Genomic DNA, 20,476 nt, shown 5'->3' with positions numbered 1-20,476 from the left:
GTGTATTATATAGTATTACAGGCAGTGCTGGGTGTATTATCCAGTATAACAGGCAGAGGTTGTCAGGGCTGTATTTTTCAGTATCACAGGAAGTACAAGGGTTGTCAGGGCTGTATTATCCTGTAGTACAGGGGTTGTCAGGGCTGTATTATCCTGTAGTACAGGGGTTGTCAGGGCTGTATTATCCTGTAGTACAGGGGTTGTCAGGGCTGTATTATCCTGTAGTACAGGGGTTGTCAGGGCTGTACCATCCAGCAGTACTGCAGTGCTGGGGTTGTCAGGGCTGTACCATCCAGCAGTGCTGGGGTTGTCAGGGCATTATCACACAGGTGTCAGGCCGCCCTCCCCGGGTGGAACGCCCCCGTCCTCCGCTCCGGGCCGGCGCCCCTCCCGTTCCGGTTTCCTGTGCCCCCTCCTCTCCCGCACACATCCCCGGACATGGCTCTGTGAGACAGCACATGGCGGCCCCGGCCATGCAGAGCCCCCCTAAACCATCCAGCACCCCCCCGCTCTTCCTCCTCCGCCACTAGAACACCCGACACTACGCCCCACTCACCACCAGAAGCGGCGGCCTCCGGCAGCATCATGGGGGTGCACGGCTTCCAGGACTACATCGAGAAGCGCTGCCCGGGCGCGGTAGTCCCGGTGGAGCTGCAGAAGCTGGCCCGCGGTAGTTTGGTCGGGGGAGGCCGCCAGAGACCCCCCCAGACCCCGCTCCGCCTGCTCATCGACGCCGAGAACTGCCTGCACCGGCTGTACGGCGGCTTCTACACGGACTGGGTGAGCGGGGGCCAGTGGAACCACATGCTGGGCTACCTGGCGGCCCTGGCCAAGGCCTGCTACGCCGGCAACATCGAGCTCTTCGTCTTCTTCAACGGCGCCCTGGACAAGGCCCGGCTCCACGAGTGGGTGAAGCGGCAGAGCAACGAGCGGCAGACCGGGCAGCAGATCATCAGCCACGTCCAGAACAAGGGCACCCCGCCCCCCAAAGTCTGGTTCCTGCCCCCCGTCTGCATGGCCCATTGCATCCGCCTGGCGCTAGTCCGCTTCCACATCAAGGTGAGAGCTCAACATGGCGGCCTGGAAAGGATGCCCTGTGCACCAGGAGGACAGCAGTGCCACCTGTCATTACTGTCAGCTACAGGCACTGCATGGCAGAGGTCTGGGCAGCCTGGGCCTACACTGGCACCATGCCACAGGACAACCCGCCTGTGCCATAGCCAGAATGGTGCTGCAGGCTGTGTGCCAGTCATATGGGACAACCCGCCTGTGCCATAGCCAGAATGGTGCTGTAGGCTGTGTGCCAGTCATATGGGACAACCCACCTGTGCCATAGCCAGAATGGTGCTGTAGGCTGTGTGCCAGTCAATGATGATGGCTGACAGCATGGTACATGATACATCGACCGCCAATTGCCCCTGCCACCCACAGTGGGCACATGTCATATACGCTCCTCTATTAGACCGAAGAGAAGCCCTAGATATCACGTGTGTGGGCACCAGGCCTAGTTACTTACATAGTGCATTGATCCAGCGCAAGGGTGGCACACCATGCTTGTCGGAACTCCCTGCCAGGCAGATAGATGCCTGGTGGCCTCTTGCAAGGAAAAAAATATATAATAATCCTGACCCTAGACCTGGCACCGTCAGGATTAAAGAGTGATGCCAGGCTGCGCAGTATAAATGATTGAGGTATATCAGCCCCTGCTCTGTCTTCATGGTGCCCCCCGTGCCGCCACCTGGTGAGTTGTGAAGTGTAGGGGCGCCCCATAACGACAGATGTGGGTGAGGAAGGATCGGCCATGTTGGATGCCGTGAGAGGCGGCTGGCAGTGCCCTGTTCCCCTCTGATCCTTGGAGATTATTCTGCACGGGCTGAGGATGCATGTCCGTGGGGAGCTGCGTTCCAGCTCCATCGCTCCTCCTCGGGCACCGTGGGTCTCTGGTTCGAAATGAGTCGCCCTGGTCACGTGACGTATGGGTGACATGTCACTCCCGCAGCCAGCAGTCAGGTGACCCACGTCAACCTGGATGTTGATGCAGGCAGACCTGCAGCATGCAGTGGGGAGAGATGGCGCTGGATCACAGCGGTGGGGGTCAGCTAAATATGATTCCTGCCACAGGTCCGGCCACATTATGGGGTAGGCAGAAAAGATCCCCAAGGGTGAATGAGCACCCCCTTTAAGGGTACAGCCACCTGTAGCGGGTCTGCTGTGTTTTTTTTTTACTAGTGGCAAGTTGCACACCAAATAGTGTGGATTTTTGGTGCTAAAATGACACTTTTTTTAGCGCAGATTTCACCCTAGTTACCTGCGGATTTTCTTGCTCGTGGATGTGATTTGTGCGCACGGATCTGCCACGGATAATTTTCAGTAGTCATGCCACACATGGCTGTAATAGTATATGTCACGGATCGGCAACCTCCAGCTGTTGTGAAACTACAACTCCCAGAATCCTCCTTTCACTTCTAATGGAGTTACAAAGTGTGCATGCTGGGAGTTGTAGTTTCACAGCAGCTGTAAGGCCGAAGTTTGCTGGTCATAAGTCTGCGCACGGGAAGGTTTTTTCGGATCCTGTAAACGGTTGGGACTGCCTACGGCTCTCCTGCTTTACCTGCGGTCTATAAACACCTGGCACAGGAGCGGTAGGAGTCCGACCCCCGGCATTTCTGTATTTATGGTTCTGCATTTTGTCAACAGGTTGTTGCGCACCTATCTCAAAAACTGACAAAGCGACTGAGGGCGCACAGCGCATGCGCAGCAGGAGGAATAAAAAAATATGAAAGGTGGAATCTGATTGGTGGCTTTGGGCAATTTAGCCAGTTTTCCTTGACACCAGTTTTGATCTCCCCCCAACGCCTTGTAGGGCTTGCTCTGCTGTATGTAATGATAGCTTTTACTTAGCAATCTGCTGCCTCATTCTGGAGAAAAAGTACTTTTTAATCCTTATGCAAATGAGCCTTTAAGTGCACCAAGGGCGGGTCCAAGCTACTCTGTGCACCCTCCTGTGTTGCTCCTCCTGATTCCTCTGCCAGCCCCTCCTACTCCTTGATTGACAGGGCCAGAGTCCTATATATTCATCTCGCTGGGCCGTCAATCAAGGAATGGGAGGAGGAGGGGCTAGGCTGCACTTAGCGGTTTGGACCCGCCCCCGGTGTGTGTAACAATATGATCATGTGACCGGCTCCATGGAATGCTATTGGCTGTGTCTTCAGGTCTCATACAGATTGGCGTACACAAGTGTGAATGGAGCTCTATACATTTAGGACCAGTGCCTCCATACTGTAGTACCGTGTCCCTAGCAACGGCACAAAAATGAAAGCTGTTATCCAGCTGCCATGACAACTGCTTATTGTCTGCACTATATTCTAAAAGTGAGGTCAACAATGTCACCCATATTTCTTACTGGTTATCCAACCCTCTAATGCCCGGGCCTCTCATACAGGTTATACTTATCTTGCTCCCCGGCACCCGCGTCACTCCTGATGCCCGCACGGCCGCCACTGCATTTCTCCGCCATGCGTATCAAAACATTTGGCAACGCAGGGGTCGGTTCTAGGGAGGCTCGTCCCCGTTGCGGCCTGCTATTGCCTCACGCCACCACCTCTGGTCCCTGGCTGTTTTGATCCACACAACAGGGAGATGCAGTGGCGGGCATCAGAAGCGACACGGGTGCCGCAGAGAGAGGTAAGTACAATCTGTGTGAGAGTCATGAGACTAGATGCTACAGAATTGTTATTACAAGGGGGATGCAAGTAGGCACTCAAACAGACATGTTAGGTGAGGTGACATGTCCCCTTGAAAGGGTTTGGACACCTTTGGAGGGGCTGGATGTTTGGCAAACCCACCCCTCTCCTAAGAAGACCTGCAAATAGAGGCATACTTACCTGGTCCTGGCTACTCCGCTCCCCGACCTCGGCTGCCTCATTCAGGTCCCCCCCATTGTCAACATCCGCTTTGACCCCACTGCAGCCAATCGCTGGCTGCAGCAGTGACCTGCTCCTCTTGCATCATGTCAGTTGGTCACATGATGCAAGGGGGGCTGTGGCCATTGATTGGCTGCTGCAATGTCAAAACGGATAGGGGACCTGAGTGACGCTAGATAGCGGAGGAGTTGGGACCATGGGTGGGGGGGAGTTTGGATTGCACTTAAAGCCCCTTTAAGTGCAACTTCTACAATAATAAAAAGGGACTGCAAGAATTCCAATTTCCGAATGTATCGCGGTACAGATTTCACCTGACTGATGCCAAAATCCTAACTATAGCAGGAGTATAGCAAGTTCTGGGCGGTGCATGCTGGGACTTGTGTTCTCTAGGGCTGGGTTTACGTGTTTGGCCTGTGTCGTGAACGCATTTTTTGCCTTGATCTTCCAATTATGGGAAAAAGGCAGCATTTTGGTGTAATTATGGCAAACCATGACCCAAAATCGTATACACCGTTATATAGAAGCCCCAGGATGTGATGTGTAATGCCAGACGTATAAAAAAAAAAAAAAGTAATGTCAATTATTTTTATTATGACGCGGGGCGCAGTGCGGGTTACGAGTGATTCCGTCAGCTGGGATACAGCAGGGCCAAATATATTTTCTAAAAATGTCTTTTTAGAAAAAGTCTCATTGATGATGCAGGCCGCGATGGAGAATGACACGAATTGACAGCTCCGAAGCTGCATTGTGCTGTCAGCACATTGACAGTTCAGCTTTGATCAGCTGGGTCACTGGTTGCTACGGAGACGCTCCCTAACAGCGCCTTCAGTGGGGTTGTCAGGCAGTGCGTCCATAGCAACCAGTCGGCCTCAGACTACTCAGGTCTTCAGTTCACATGAAAGTAGGCCTCGTCCACACACCCCTGACTATATGGTCTGTGGTTCATCCGTGTGGCTGGTCCGCGTGTCATCCGCATTACACAGGCACTGCTAGGCTGAAAATGAATTCCCATCTCCTAGCAACAGTCTGTGAAAACCACAGACCAAACATGGATGGCATCAGTGTTGTGTGGGTGGTTTTTTTTCACGGACTGTAATGTGTATGAGGGATCCATAGAGTTGGTCAAAAATAGGGCGTGCTTCCGTGGTGTCACCGCGGTCCATGGGAGACAACTGAGGTGTGAATACACACATTGAGACCTTAGGCCTAGTTCAGACTTCTGTGATTTCCATCAGTGACGGTGAGCCAAAACACAGAACAGGAGCGAATCGCTCATGCACATGCCGTAGTTTTGGTCTGTATCCGATCTGCGTTTTTTTCGGATCACATGCCGGCCCATTCATCACAATGGGATCGCAAAAAGATGCAGACAGCACACCGTGTGCAGTCCTGCTCAAAAATAAACATGTCCTATTGTCTGTTTTGCGGACAAGGAAAGGATAGTTCTTTAGGAGTAAAAAAAAAAGAAAAAATGGCATGAACTTGTTTTGTGGATCTGCGATTTTCGGGCCGCAAAATACGGACGGCCGTGTGTGTGAGGCCTTATACCTTATCTCACTGTAGACTACACTTCTGGTTTTTGCTCACAATCACTGGTCTAAACACTGATGTGTAAACTAGGCCTTAGGCGTCATGCATACGACTATATTCGTTTTGGGGTCTGCAAAACGCAGATCCGCAAAATGTGGATACAGTCCGTGGTCATTCTGCAATTTTCGCGGGACCAACTGCTATAAAGCCTATTCTTGTCTGCAAAACGGACAAGAATAGGGCAGGTTCTATTATCTGTGGTCCGGCCACACAGATGACATCCATGTGCTGTCCGTTTTATTTATTTTTTTGTGTGTGTGGACCCATAGAAATGAATGGGTCTGTGTGCGATCCGCAAAAAATGGGGATCAGACATGGACCAGAAGTACAGTTGTATGCATGAGGCCCTATTCAGACGGACCTTAATCACGGACAGCACACGTACCTATTGACTTTAATGTGTGTATGCACACATCCGTGATTTACCACAGTCCGGTGGTTTGTGGTTACTTTACGGAAGCACGCCCTATTTTTGGCTGTGTTTACAGATACTATAGGTCTGTGAAAAAACACGGGACACGGATGTCGTCTGTGTTTCATGGGTCGTTCCTAGGAAATACACTAGGAAATTTATTTACAGCCTAGCGTTGCCCGTGGAATAGAGATGACACATAGAGGGCAGAAAACGGACACATGGACCAAACACAGATCCTTCGCGGACAAACAACTCATCTTGTCACTGATGTCATCACGGACACAGATGTGTGAATGAGGCCTAAAGTCAATGGATGCGTGAGCAGTCTGTGGAGACCACAGACACCACATGTCCACTGGAAGATTTGGCAAAAATCGCATCGAAAAAAGTGAAATTACCTCTGCATGTGAATGCAAAAATAACTGTGACCAATATATGAATTCACCCTCTGTCATATGTATGGCTGTGCACTACACCAGTACGACCAGTAGATCGTTGGCACAGATGGGTGTATGAATACTCCAAATTACGTCTGTACAATCCGCCATCGTCTTCCCTTCTCAGCCTGCAGTTGTATTGGGGATCGCCGACTATTATGTTTGGCAAGGCGTGTTCGTCACCTTTTGATTCTCTCTCTATCCGTGTTTGTAACCGGAACCTTCAGCGCTTTGAAATCAAGATTATCACTCGTTAGTGGCAGCATAAGTTGCTGTGCAGGTGTGTAAAGTAGGGCGGCCACATCTCATTGCCCTGGGCTGTATGAGGGACCTGATCCCTATTGTCTGAATTCATTGCTCTGAACTCCCCCCAGTACATGACATTGATAGTACTGAGATCTTTTCCAGTATTGTGCACGCCCATTCCCAGCGTGGCATTAACACCGTCTTCTCTTCTTGGCACCGCTCCATTACTGGATGCCTGGCACAATACCATATAATGCGTATGCTGCCATTGATTGGAATGGCTCTTTGCTTAGATTGTTGCATCCGATTTTTTTTCAGTCGTGTAAATTTCTGAAGCTGTGTATACAATCTGTGACAGGCTTCTCCAGTGTGGTTGTTACGTCAGCGGCCTGTACCCGCCGCTGTCCCACTACTTAGGGCAGGTACAGACACCGCTCCACTCACCCTGTGTCTGTCGCAGGTCCAGCGCTTCGGCAGCAGACCCAGGCATCAGTTTTCGTTGTGTCTTTTGGGGATATTCTTCTTTGAACCTTGCCTCATTCTGCTGTACTGCAAGGGTTAAACCCGCCTTTGGTTCTGTTTCTAATGTGTAATCAGCTTCTGCTATGTATACCATGCTGTGTCTCATTCTCTGCCTGAGCAATAGACTAAGTAGATCCTGTAAGGCCCCTTTCACACGAGCGTGACGGACTAGGTCCAGATGCGTTCAGTGAAACTCGCACCATTTTGCAAGCAAGTTCAGTTTTATCTGCGATTGCGTTCAGTTGTTAATTTTGGTGCAATGCGTTTTTGATGCGTTTTTCACGCACGTGATAAAAACTGAAGGTTTACAAACATCTCTTAGCAACCATCAGTGAAAAATGCATCGCACCTGCACTTGTTTCCGTGTGCAATGCGTTTTTCACTGAAGCCCCATTCACTTCTATGGGGCCAGGGCTGCGTGAAAAACGCAGAAAATAGAACATGCTGCGATTCTCATTTAACGCAGAACTGATGCTTGAAAAAAAACCGCTCATGTACACAAACCCATTGAAATGAATAGGTCAGGATTCAGTGCTGGTGCTATTTGTTCACATCACGCATTGCACCCCTGCGGAAAACTCGCTTGTGTGAAAGGGGCCTAGAGGTGCTATAATCTGGTTGCCTGACTACTGGATTCTAACCCTCTGCTACCTAACCTGACTCATACTTGGTCACCATATTGACCCTGTGCTACTTGCCCCGACCTTTGGGCTGTTTCTCGGATTTGTAGGAACTCTGCCTCGACCTTGGCATGTTACAGATTACGAGTTTTGCTTCGCACTAGTGTCCCCGACCCCCATGGCTCAGCTGTCAACCACGCTGGGACTACTCCAGGGGACTGTCGGGATAACACTCTTCGGTTTAGCCCAAAGTCAAACCTGTTGGTTGACACAGTGGTTCTACTGCCCGTAACAGTGATGTTTAGAAGGATTGTGTTTCCTTTTGAACACTTGGTGTAGGTTCACACAGAGTTCTTTGGAGGAGGTTTTGAGGCAGATTTTCCTGCATGTTTTTCAGCCAAAGTCAGAAGTGGATCCAGCAGGAAGGAGAAATAAGTCCTTCCTCTACAGGTGAAACTCGAAAAGTTAGAATATCGTGCAAAGTTCATTTATTTTAGTAATGCAACTTAAAAGGTGAAACTAACATATATGAGATAGACTCATTACATGCAAAGCGAGATATTTCAAACTTTTATTTGTTATAATTTGGATGATTATGGCTTACAGCTTATGAAACCCCAAAGTCACAATCTCGGGTACCCTTTGCTCAGGGGGTATGGATTAATTAGCTGACACTTTGAGCCTAGAATATTGAACCTTTTCACAAAATTCTAATTTTAAGTTGCATTACTGAAATAAATGAACTTTTGCACGATATTCAAATTTTTGGGAGTTTCACCTGTATATTTCCGATTCCTCTCAAATCCACTTCTGGCTTTGGCCGGCAAACCTGCAGGAAAATCTACCTGAAAACCTCCTCCAAAAACTCTGAGCCTACCTTGAGTGTTTATGGACAGATTATGGCTCTGTGGAGTTGTTGTATACTTAGGACCGAGGAAAGTCTTTTTTTAAACTTTCATGATCTCGCAGGACGGGAACACATTCCGTCTGTGGTCCTACACAGAACCACCATATGGCCTTCTGCGTGAAGCAGATCTTCTCAATTCCACTCCAGTTATCATTAGAAGTGTTTCTGGGCTACAGAGGCCATGGATGATGAGTGACCCTAAGGGAGGCCCAAAAGAACAGGGACCTCCAGTTGTTATGGGTTATTAATCCATATGGTCCAGAGCCGTGGTCTTCAGTCTGCAGATTGGAAGAGCTCTTGTGACATGCTGGAGATTTCATTAAAGGTCCACTCATCCAGTCGGTGGCCTCCCTGACCCCTTTAAAATGCCTCACGTTGTGGCCAGTGAGGTAATGGACATGGTAACTAGAAGTGCCAACTGCTAATCTGAGCAGCAAAGGTGCCCTTCCTTCTGTTGGTCAAAATAGGGGTCCTCTGTAGGTAGCACGGCACTTTTCTGCAAACGGGCGTGTTCAGAACATTTGAAACCATGAGAAGGACACATTGCAACTTTTTGGCGTGCATTGCTGGTTGCACCTGTATGTAAATGTGTGCGGAAATGCACTTTTTTAATGTGTAGAAATTTACTGAGTATCTCATGGACGAGGTTTGGTTTTTCCATAGATTCTGCTGATATCTGGCTTGGCCAAGACCTGGTTTCTTATTTCGTCTTCTATAATGGGTGACCTACGAGAATTGCTTCATGTCTGCGTCTTTGTTCTACAGCATAGTCTATAGGATGTGACCTTCAGAGCAGGGAGATTAGTAACCAGAGCTTAGCATTATCAGGATGGCGCTGCCCCCGCCCTATCTACAAGATTATTCCATGGTGGTGGCTGGGAGAGATGCTGGGTGGATGATAATCCATTAACCCCTTTCTGATGCTTTTCTTTGGGTGTGAACACGGCCACAGATGCATCAGTGTGGCATGGACAAGTTTTGTCGCCTTGTCCGAAATGTATTATTAATCTGAGCTTTAAATGTCACCAGATTCATGACAAGTGACTAAGGCCTCAATGCACACGACCGTATGTGTTTTGCAGACCGCAAATTGCGGATCTGTAAAAAAAAAAAAACGTCTGAAGTCCGTATGGTATCCGTTTTTTGGCAGGGCTATGGAATTGACATACTGATGCGTTTTTTTGCGGACCCATTGAAATGAATGGGTCCGCATCCTATCCACAGAATAAAACTGAACGGACACGGAAACAAAATACGTTTGTGTGCATGAGGCCTTATAAAGATAAAAATACAGGAACAAGCTAGGTCTGCCCGGTCAGACAATGCCAGAACTCTGCACTTAGGCTTTGGCGTCATTTAGGTGGAAAGGAACCCAGACTAGGGGGCAATTAAAAAAAGGGTTGTCCAGGATTAGAAAAACATGGCTGCATTCTTCCAAAAAACGGCACCTCCCCTGTCCACAGGTTGTGTCTGGTATTGCAGCCCAGCTCCATTGGAGTCACTGGTGCAGAACTGTAATGCTGCAAGTTTTTCTAATCCTGGACAACCCCTTTAAACAGAGGCACCGGGCACTGAGAACACGTTACTGAGCTGCCCTATCTGAATTTAGAAGAGTAATGTACAGGTGAAACTCCAAAAATTAGACTATTGTGCAAAAGTTCATTTATTTCAGTAATGCAACTTAAAAGGAGTTGCATTAATGCAACTGAAAATTAGAATATTATGAAAAGGTTCAATATCCTAGGCTCAAAGTGTCACACTCTAGTCAGGTACCGTATTTTTTGCCCTATAAGACGGTGCGGCCCATAAGATGCCCCTAGTTTTTAGAGGAGGACAATAAGAAAATTTTTTTTTTATTAGACCTTAGGTCAGACCAGCAGTCAGACCCCCAATGTTAATCAGACCTCAGATCACAGCTCCAATCAGATCCCCAATGTTAATAAGACCTCAGATCTGACCCACAATCGGACCTCAGCTCACACCCAGAAGTGAATGACCCCCAATCAGACCTCAGATATGAGTCCCAATATAAATAAGACCCCATTCAGACCTCAGATCAGACCCCTAGTCTCAAATCAGCTCCCCATGCCTCATTTGATCAGTCCCCCATCTCATATTGGCCCCCATTGCCTCAGATGATAAAATAAAAAAACTACTTCTCCTGCTCCCGGCCGCCGCCGCGATCCTCTTCATCCTGCTGTCGGCTGTGCTGTGAACTTGCGCGCACAGCGCGAGGTCAGAGAGCACCCTCACGCTGTGCGCAGTACAGAGTCTTCGCCGCTTTCTGGTCCTCTGATGCTAATGAGCGCTTCCATAATGGAAGCGCTCGTTAGTATTCACCCCATAAGACGCAGGGGCATTTTTCACCCACTTTGCGTCTTATGGGGCGAAAAATATGGTAATTATTCCATACCCCTGAGCAAAGGGTACCTGAGATTGACACTTTGGGGTTTCATAAGCTGTAAGCCATAATCATCTAAATTATAACAAATAAAGGCTTGAAATATCTCGCTTTGCCTGTAATGAGTCTCTCATGTATTAGCTTCACCTTTTAAGTTGCATTACTGAAATAAATGAACTTTGCACGATATTCAAATTTTTTGAGTTTCACTTGTATGATGCAGGGTTAAAGGGGTTGTCCTGATTTGGACATTTGGGGTCATATCGCTAAGACCAATTCATTTCTATGGGACTGCCAAAAATAGCCAAGTGCTACCTCAGCTATTTCCGTAAGCCCCATAGAAGTTAAGGGAGTGGTGAACGAGCTTTCCCAGAGTGTCTCCCATTCATTTCAATGGGACTTCTGAAAATCGCTGAGCGAGCTATTTGTGGCAGTCCCATAGAAATGAATGGAGTGCGACCGCGCATGTGCGGCGCGCCCCCTCCTGCACTTGGCGGGCTCCGTTCTATAGATAGGTGCAGGTCATTGGGGTATATGCTAGCGATGTGCCCCCAATGTCCAAGATGGGACAACCCCTTTAATATCAGATTGGCTCAGTTCGATTCTCTGCACCTCTGCCTATCAGCTTTTTGAAGAGAATGCAGCGCTCCTACGAGCGCTGTCTTCTCTTCACTGTTTCCCTGCTCGCTGCAGCAATTGCAGTGGTGATCAGGTGTAATTACACCTCCGTTGTCTCCACTCATGACTAGTGCATATGTTCGACCCCTACCAGTCTTGCATTGATGACCTATCCTGAGTAGTGATGAGCGAACTTCTGTTTTAAGTTCGGCGTCTAAAGTTCGGCTTCCGGTTAGCGGAGGATCCCGATATGGATTCCGAATTCCGTTGTGGTCCGTGGTAGCGGAATCAATAATGGCCATTATTGATTCCGCAACCACGGACCACAACGGAATTCGGAATCCATATCGGGATCCTCCGCTAACCGGAAGCCGAACTTATAACAGAAGTTCGCTCATCTCTAATCCTGAGGATAGGTCATCAATATAAAAAAGCGGACAACCCCTTTAAAAGACCTGTTACAATATAGCGGTACATTAAAGGAGTCCCCCCTCAATTGAAATTTATCACTGGACAGGTAAACAATTTTTTAATCGGAGGTCCCAAGCCACCCGTTGTAGATTGTGTGGATTTACTGTTGAGCAGGTCAAAGCTACGCTATTCAGACTGTATGGGACTGTGGGAGACAGGCGAGTACTGTGCAAGGTGCCTTCGTGACCCTCGCTCCATTCACATTACTCACTATGATCATGCAGTGCGAAGGACAAGCTAAGTTTGCAATTTTCAAATTGTCATGTACATGGTGCAAAAATTTAACTGCGGTGCAGAGTTTGAAATCCACATCAAGTAAATTGTGCAGATTTTCATTACAGATTTCACTCTTTGCAATGCAAAGGTTGAGATCTGGGGCAAACCCGCCTCGAACTCCACATGTAAAACGGATTTTGGTGAGGAAACTCCATAAAATCCACCCAATATGCACTGAGTGCATATCCATGCTGTCTGCTGATTACTGTGACTTTTGTGGTGACAGGTCCTCTTCAAGGACTTATGCACATAGCAGAGTCTCATGGATTATAACTATGGCGCTCATACTAATCTGTGGGCCTATACTAGATTTCAACGTTTTCAGTTTTATGCACAGGTTTTATGAATTTATTGAGGGGGAAAAACAGTTGTATGCTTCAGTACATGCTTTATTTGGAAGGTCTTTGTCCATTGAAGGAGGAGTGTGGTGCTTCTTTGGGGCTCCACACGGCGTCCATGATACAAGGATTTGTGCACTCATTTCCTTGTGCATGAGGCCTATAGCTGTGGTTATATGTTAGGATATCTGAGGTAAAATCCTACCTGGTAGTCACAACATGTACATTTCTGGGTATTTGAGGTAAAATCCCACCAGCTATCTAGAAATGTACATGTTGTGGATCCTGGAGGTACGATCCCACCATATAACAAAAATGTACACATTGTGGATATCTGAGGTAAAATCCCACCAGATGTCCAGAAATGTACACATTGTGGATACTGGAAGTACGATCCCACCATATAACCAGAAATGTACACATTGGTGGGATTTTACCTCAGATATCCACAGACATCTACATGAAAACCTGCCTGAGTTTTTGTAAGTAGATTCATTTTCCTGGAACCCTATATGAGTAAGTGAAGTATAGACTTTTCCTTTGTGACTTCTGCTTCAGACCTACTCCTGGTTTTGGCAGAACACACATGCCGAAACGTCAGAAATGTGGAGGCGGTGGTCATTTCCTCAGTCTATAAACTGTATGTGTTGAGCAGTCGGCACCGGCGGGCACTGCCTTCTCTGCACATGGTTGGGCATTGGTGCTGTGTAATTATTTGTTTAGCCGCATGGAGCCAGATAAGTAACACATTGGTGATGTCCATGTCCGCAGAGCTTTGCTGCACTTCCTCCTTCTGATGGGTGATAAGGGAAGTGCTCAGTCTTGTGCTGTGTGTATGCCATTTTGGGTAGATGCTAGTATGTAGGGCTGCAGTAAACGATTATTTCAGTAATCGAGTATTCTATCTATTGTTTTTTAAGATTAATCGAGTAATCTATTAAAAAATGAATTAAGACTGTTTTTTGCTTTATAAAAACTCATCAGACCCCCTGCCATCAGTCCCAACACCCTTCGTTCCCCCTTGTGCGATCAGCCTAAGTGCATCAGTTCCCACAGTGCCTTCAGCTCCACTCCCCCACCCCAGTGCCATCAGCCCCTCCATACAATTCATTGCTATGTCCCCCAGTGCCATCAGATCAGCCCCTCCATGTCCCTCAGTACCATCAGATCAGCCCCTCGCTGTCCCTCTTCAGCCCCTCGCTGTCCCTCTTCAGCCCCTCGCTGTCCCTCTTCAGCCCCTCGCTGTCCCTCTTCAGCCCCTCGCTGTCCCTCTTCAGCCCCTCGCTGTCCCTCTTCAGCCCCTCGCTGTCCCTCTTCAGCCCCTCGCTGTCCCTCTTCAGCCCCTCGCTGTCCCTCTTCAGCCCCTCGCTGTCCCTCTTCAGCCCCTCGCTGTCCCTCTTCAGCCCCATGTCCCCAGCGCCAGTGAAATAAAATACTTACCTTTCCTGTAGGGGCGCCGCTCCACAGCTCGTTCCTCTTCTCCGCGCGCTGCACTGGATCCTGACGTCACACAGCGTCGGGCATAGTGCGTGCTTACGTGCACTATGACCTGACGATGTGTCAGGATCCAGTGCAGCGCGGTACGGGCCGGCAGGTGACCACAGAGCGGTAAGTAATGGCAAGCGCTTCACTCCTGCTCCGTGGTCACATGACACAAACAAATCCTCGATGCAAAAAATTTGCATCAAGGATTTTTTTGTCGAATTACTCGATTCAATCGAGTAATCGTTTCAGCCCTAGTAGTATGTGTTGCAATATTAACCCTTTGCATCAGTGTGGATGCAACCGTGGTCATTGTTTGCATGAATTTTCATGTGCACGTGTACACCACTCTACACATTGGTGGAAAGTCCTCATACATACCGGGTTTTTCCACTTTTTGTACTAGGCCTTATGCTGTGCTAACAGTTGTTCAGACAGATCACTTCCTGAAACATCTGATCGGCGGGGGTGCCGGGAGTCGGACCTGCGCTGATGTGATAATGATTACCTATCCTGAGGATAGGTCATCATTATCTTTATCCAGATAACCCCCTTAAAGGGGTTGCCCTACCATAAGAACTGGATATCTGATTGGTGGGCGGCTGATCTCCGGGATGTAGAGTTGAATGGACCAGCAGTTCACATGTCACCGCCACCTCGTTCCTATGATCTGTGGAGGTCCCAGAAGTTGGACCCCCACTGATCAGACACTTATCCCCTAGCCACAAGATAGAGGATAAGTTCTTATGGTGGAACAACCCCTTTAAAGGGCATCTGTAGTACAGGCGCTCTCTGTAGCCTGGCCAAGAGATGACTATCCTGAACAGGGGACATCCTTCTATTGGGGTATATGACAATAGGTTTTTCTAAGCTGTACAACTCCTTTAAAGGGGTTGTCCTGTCTTTACTAAATAATGGCCTGTCCTCAGGATAGGTCATCACAAGGTAAAAGAGGGCAACCCCTTTAAATGTAGACCTGTTGACTATTGTATAGGCGTCTGGTGAATGTCTTCTCATATTTTTAAGCCATGACGGCAGATATGATGAAGGCACGCTCGAATATAACATCCAGTCAGCCGCAGTTGGCAGTTCGTGCCATTACTTTTAGGGTACTTTCACACTATCGGTTTTCTTTTACGGCATAGAGTTCCGTCACAGGGGCTCTATAAGGGCTCTTTCACACTTGCGTTCTTGTCTTCCGGCATAGAGTTCCGTCGTCGGGGCTCTATGCCGGAAGAATACTGATCAGGATTATCCCCATGAATTCTGAATGGAGAGAAATCCGTTCAGGATGCATCAGGATGTCTTCAGTTCCGGAACGGAACGTTTTATGGCCGGAGAAAATACCGCAGCATGCTGCGCTTTTTGCTCCGGCCAAAAATCCTGAAGACTTGCCGCAAGGCCGGATCCGGAATTAATGCCCATTGAAAGGCATTGATCCGGATCCGGCCTTAAGCTAAACGTCGTTTCGGCGCATTGCCGGACCCGACGTTTAGCTTTTTCTGAATGGTTACCATGGCTGCCGGGACGCTAAAGTGCTGGCAGCCATGGTAAAGTGTAGCGGGGAGCAGCATACTTACCGTCCGTGCAGCTCCCCGGGCGCTCCAGAGTGACGTCAGGGCGCCCCACGCGCATGGATGACGTGATCACATGGATCATGTCATCCATGCGCATGGGGCGCTCTGACGTCATTCTGGAGCGCCCCGGGAGCCGCACGGACTGTAAGTATACCGCTCCTACTATGGCAACAAAGACTTTAATAGCGTCCTGGCTGCCATAGTAACGCTGAAAGCATTTTGAAGACTGCTCCGTCTTCAAATGCTTTCAGTACACTTGCGTTTTTCCGGATCCGGCGTGTAATTCCGGCAAGTGGAGTACACGCCGGATCCGGACAACGCAAGTGTGAAAGAGGCCTAACAGAAAATAACTGATCAGGCATATCCCCATGCATTCTGAATGGAGAGTAATCCGTTCAGGATGCATCAGGATGCATCAGGATGTCTTCAGTTCAGTCGTTTTGACTGATCAGGCATTTTTCCCCATAGGAATGTATTAGTGCCTGATCCGGCATTCGGAATGCCGGATCCGGCCTGCGCATGCGCAGACCGGTAAAAATGTGAAAAAAGATACAAGACGGATCCGTCTGTCCGCATGACAAGCGGAGAGACTGATCCGGATCCGTCTAACAAATGCTTTTCAGTCGCAGCCAGATCGGCGCATCCGGCGGGCAGTTCAGACGACGGAACTGCCAGCCGGATCACACTGCCGCAAGTGTGAAAGTACCCTTAGATTGCAGTTTGATACCATCAGATTATCTTTTGAGAGTTGGCATCTGGTGCGAGCGGGTGTGATAAGCGACTCTTGGCAGAGACGGTGGGAAATGTTTTGGTCAAACCCAAGCAAAATTTCATCAGATATCTTCGTAAAGATCTCTGGCCTCCGCCGTCATTTCTGGTAAGAGGATACGAGTAAGGCTCCATTCAGACGTCCGTATGAATGGTCCGGATCCGTTCCGCAATTATGCGGAACGGGTGCAGACCCATTCATTTTCAATGGGCCCGGAAAAGATGGGGACAGCACACAGTGAGCTGTCCGCATCTGCACTTCCGTTCCGCATCCGCACTTCGTTCCACAAAAAAATAGAACATGTCCTATTTTTGTCTGCAGACACGGACAAGAAAAAGCCTTTCTATTTAAAGTGCCTGGCATGTGCGGTCCGCAGGTGTCCGTGTTTTGCTGATCCGCACTTTGGATCGCAAAACATTTGCGGACGTGTAAATGGACCCAACATTTTTTGCTTATTTTTTTTTTATACTGGAGTTTCCATTTTGTTTGTTTAGTTGTTTTAGATCCATGAGTGACATTCCAGGCGTCTCGGAGTGGGAATAGGTCAGGGGGTCAAGGGTTTTGGACACTGAGAGCTGGACATTTGCTTTCATCGGACACAGCGTGCATGCTGTGCTAATCTTGTCATGAGATAGAACAGAACTGCAGAGCGTGGCTTCAAACAGAGCCTCAACGAGCAGTGTGAACGTGGTCTTAAGTCCTCAGGCCCATGACCATTGTTTGGGTCCCATTCCCTTCTATGGGGCTGCATCTGTTGCTCCATTCTGTGGCCCCACAAAACAATACAACATGTCCTATTTTTGTCTGTTTTGCAGACAAGAATCTGCATTTCTATAATGGGCAGCACCTTCTGTTCCATAAATTTTGGAAAGCGCACGGGCATGTGCATGTAGCCTAATACTGTATTACACAGCCCGATCTGGCAGACGATTGCTGGGAGTGAAGCGTTCCCTCCCGGCAATCACCTGCTTGCTAGCAGAGGAGACCGTTGCTATTACAGGCAACAATCTCTTCCGCGACATGGGGAGGAGTGATCACTATGCCGTCGCTCATCCCCATACTGTCTAGGGCAGTGATGTCGAACCTTTTAGAGATCGAGTGCCCAAACTGCAACCCAAAACCCACTTATTTATCGCAAAGTGCCAACACAGCAATTTAACCTGAATACTACAGTCCAATATGGTATATCTTCCATGTACTTTATTATTTAGCTATAATGCCCGGCCTATGCCGTTTATAGTGCGCTGCCTGTGCTGTTCATAGGGCGCCCTGCGCTTATGAATGGCAGGGAAAGTCTAAGGCATATTGGTACACCATAGACTTTTTCCAGGGTGCGGGTGCCCACAGAGAGGGCCCTGAGTGCCGCCTCTGGCACCCGTGCCATAGGTTCGCCACCACTGGTCTAGGGGTTTGCCGGTGGCAGATCGCTATTAGTAAAAACATAATAAAAATAGTAAAACATAATAAAAAATAAAAAGATTTAATCGAACCCGAGTTGAATTTTGCCTGACTCGCTCCAGGCACTGGATACTTATGATCAGCTGTTAACCCTTTAAAGTGTGCGGTTACCTTGTGGTGTGGAATTGAATCGCAGATACTTCCCCTAATACATGCCTATTGTCTGTGTCTTGTAATAACCCCTGGACGTGGCTCCTCCAGTCCACGTGTCTAGGAGTTTATTACAGTGTGAGGTTAAGAGAAGGCAGTCCTGTATGGCTGTAGTAATGTTATCATTACCTATAATGTGTAAGGTACGTGGACCCCCCCCCCTTCTATTAGTGGTTTCTTTTAATGATCTTCGGTCTTGCTGTAACCTCTTTCTTTCTCCTTGCAGGTCGCACAGAGCATTGAAGACCATCACCAAGAAGTTATTAGTTTCTGCCGAGAAAATGGATTCCATGGCCTTGTTGCTTACGATTCAGACTACGCTCTGTGCAACATCCCTTACTACTTCAGTGCCCATGCGCTAAAGCTGAGTCGCAATGGGAAAAGTATCACCACCAGCCAGTATCTGATGCATGAAGTGGCCAAGCAACTGGACCTCAATCCCAACCGCTTTCCCATATTTGCTGCTCTTCTAGGTAACGTCTTTGGTTTGCTGTAATGTCTACGACTAGAAAATAAGGGTTAGAACTTGGATCTTGTGCCATTTTAAAGGGTGGTTTTATTACAACAACTTATCTCCTCTCCGATGGTTAGGGAAAAAGTGTCTAATTGGCGGGGGTCCGACCACTGGATCCCCCGCTAATCTGGAGAACAGGAGCTGAGTGGGCAGATAGGTATGCACGTCAGCTGCCCCGTTCAGCTGTGTGATAGCAGGAGGACAATTGTCTATCTCCGGGCAGCCCCGCAGACTTGAATGAAGCAGCAACTGGCCCCCGTTTGTGCGATCATCTTGGACCCCCGCCAATCAGACACTTATTTAAGGGAAGACGTTCTTATGAGGCAACTGCTTTGACTTAAATATTAGATACTAGGAACATAATTCTAGGTACAGTATTGAAGTTCAGCCTCATTCACACATCCGTGTCCGTGCTGAAATCCGCGAGCAGGTGGTCAGTGATGCATCCGTGAAGCTGTCTAAAGGGTCTGTGTGTTTTGTTTTGTTTTTGCTGTCCGTGTTGCATCAGTGTTTCACTGACACTGAACAGCTGAATTTTTTTTTTCAAAGCATCTCTCCTTAATCTGTGAAACACGGATGCAACACTGATGGCATCCGTGGTTTTCACTGACCCATAGACTATAATGGACGTGACGGACAAAATAGAGCATGCATCCGTGCTAAAACACTGATGTCTAAATACACACTTTAAAATGAATAGGGACGTGTGCTGTCCGTGGAGAACACGTACAGCACACGTCCGTGAAACACTGACGTGTGAATGAGGCTTTAGAGAGCAGCAAGAAAAGGGAATGTCTCATCAGAAAATGACCAATTGTTTAAATCACGTTTTTATGTTTAACATATTTTTTAAGAATTTTTGCCGATGTTTTTAATTTTCCATGTCAATATATTTAAATAAAATCCTGTAGTTTTCGCACTAGCCACTAAGCCTTATAATTGCTGCCACTCCTTGGTCTGTACAGATCACTTTACTGCAGTTATCATCTTATCTGTCATTCTAATCCTGCCTGTAATGATATCCCCTCTGTGTATAGAAAAGACGGGATCCGCCATTGACCATAGGTGATATCACAGCTTATCTTCTCCCTCCTGACCTCTGCACAGGTCAAAGAGCATGCCTAGAAAACTCTCCCATAGAAGTCAATAGGGTCCCCTCCTGACCACTGTGTCTGAGGCCCATGGGGCTGCCGTAAAGCCGTTTTCTTAATGCTTTGTAAATGCTGTTGCAAAACGGCTCAGCCAAGATGGCCGCCCCCGTAATAATGTTCCTGAAATGGAATTAAAAAAATTAAAACAGATTAGAAAAACAGGATAAGTGTTGTTATATGGTTTTAACTAGGGATGAGCGAATAGACTTTGGATGAAACATCCAAAGTCGATTAGCATAAAACTTCGTTCTAATACTGTACGGAGCAGGAGCCCCGAACAGTATTGGAATGTATTGGCCCTGATGAGCCGAAGTTATTGCTTAGCGAATTCTCGCAAGACTTTGCGCAATAACTGAAATTAATTTGTACTGTAATAAACTATTTCCCGAATTCTGGTTTGGTTCCAAGTGGTACCTTGGAACCGAACCAGAGTTCAGGAAATGTTTTTTTACAGTACAAATTAATTTATGAAGTTATTGCGCGAAGTCTTGCAAAGTCGATTCGCTCATCCCTAGTTTTAACTGTCAAAAGAAATTGGTACATTTTAAGATCCTTTCTACCCCATGTGCAGCATCCATGGACCCTAGGGACAGGGGAGGGGGTTAAAGGAA

General features: G+C 48.0%; 1 protein-coding gene across 1 annotated transcript in view; it reads left to right on the top strand.

The window, feature by feature from the left end:
* The first annotated feature begins 389 nt into the window (after positions 1 to 389).
* Positions 390 to 20,476, top strand: part of FAM120A (family with sequence similarity 120A) — a 79,352-nt gene continuing 59,265 nt past the window's right edge. Inside the window, exons 1-2 of the mRNA XM_040408465.1 lie at positions 390 to 1,059; positions 18,427 to 18,673. Coding sequence (XP_040264399.1) covers positions 586 to 1,059; positions 18,427 to 18,673 — 721 coding nt within the window. The 5' untranslated portion in view covers positions 390 to 585. The remainder of the gene's footprint in view (positions 1,060 to 18,426; positions 18,674 to 20,476) is intronic.

The sequence above is a fragment of the Bufo bufo genome, chromosome 9, assembly GCF_905171765.1.
Source record: "Bufo bufo chromosome 9, aBufBuf1.1, whole genome shotgun sequence".
NCBI lineage: Eukaryota > Metazoa > Chordata > Amphibia > Anura > Bufonidae > Bufo > Bufo bufo.
The sequence above is the reverse complement of the archived record's forward strand: the minus strand, read 5'-3'. Positions and strand labels throughout refer to the sequence as shown.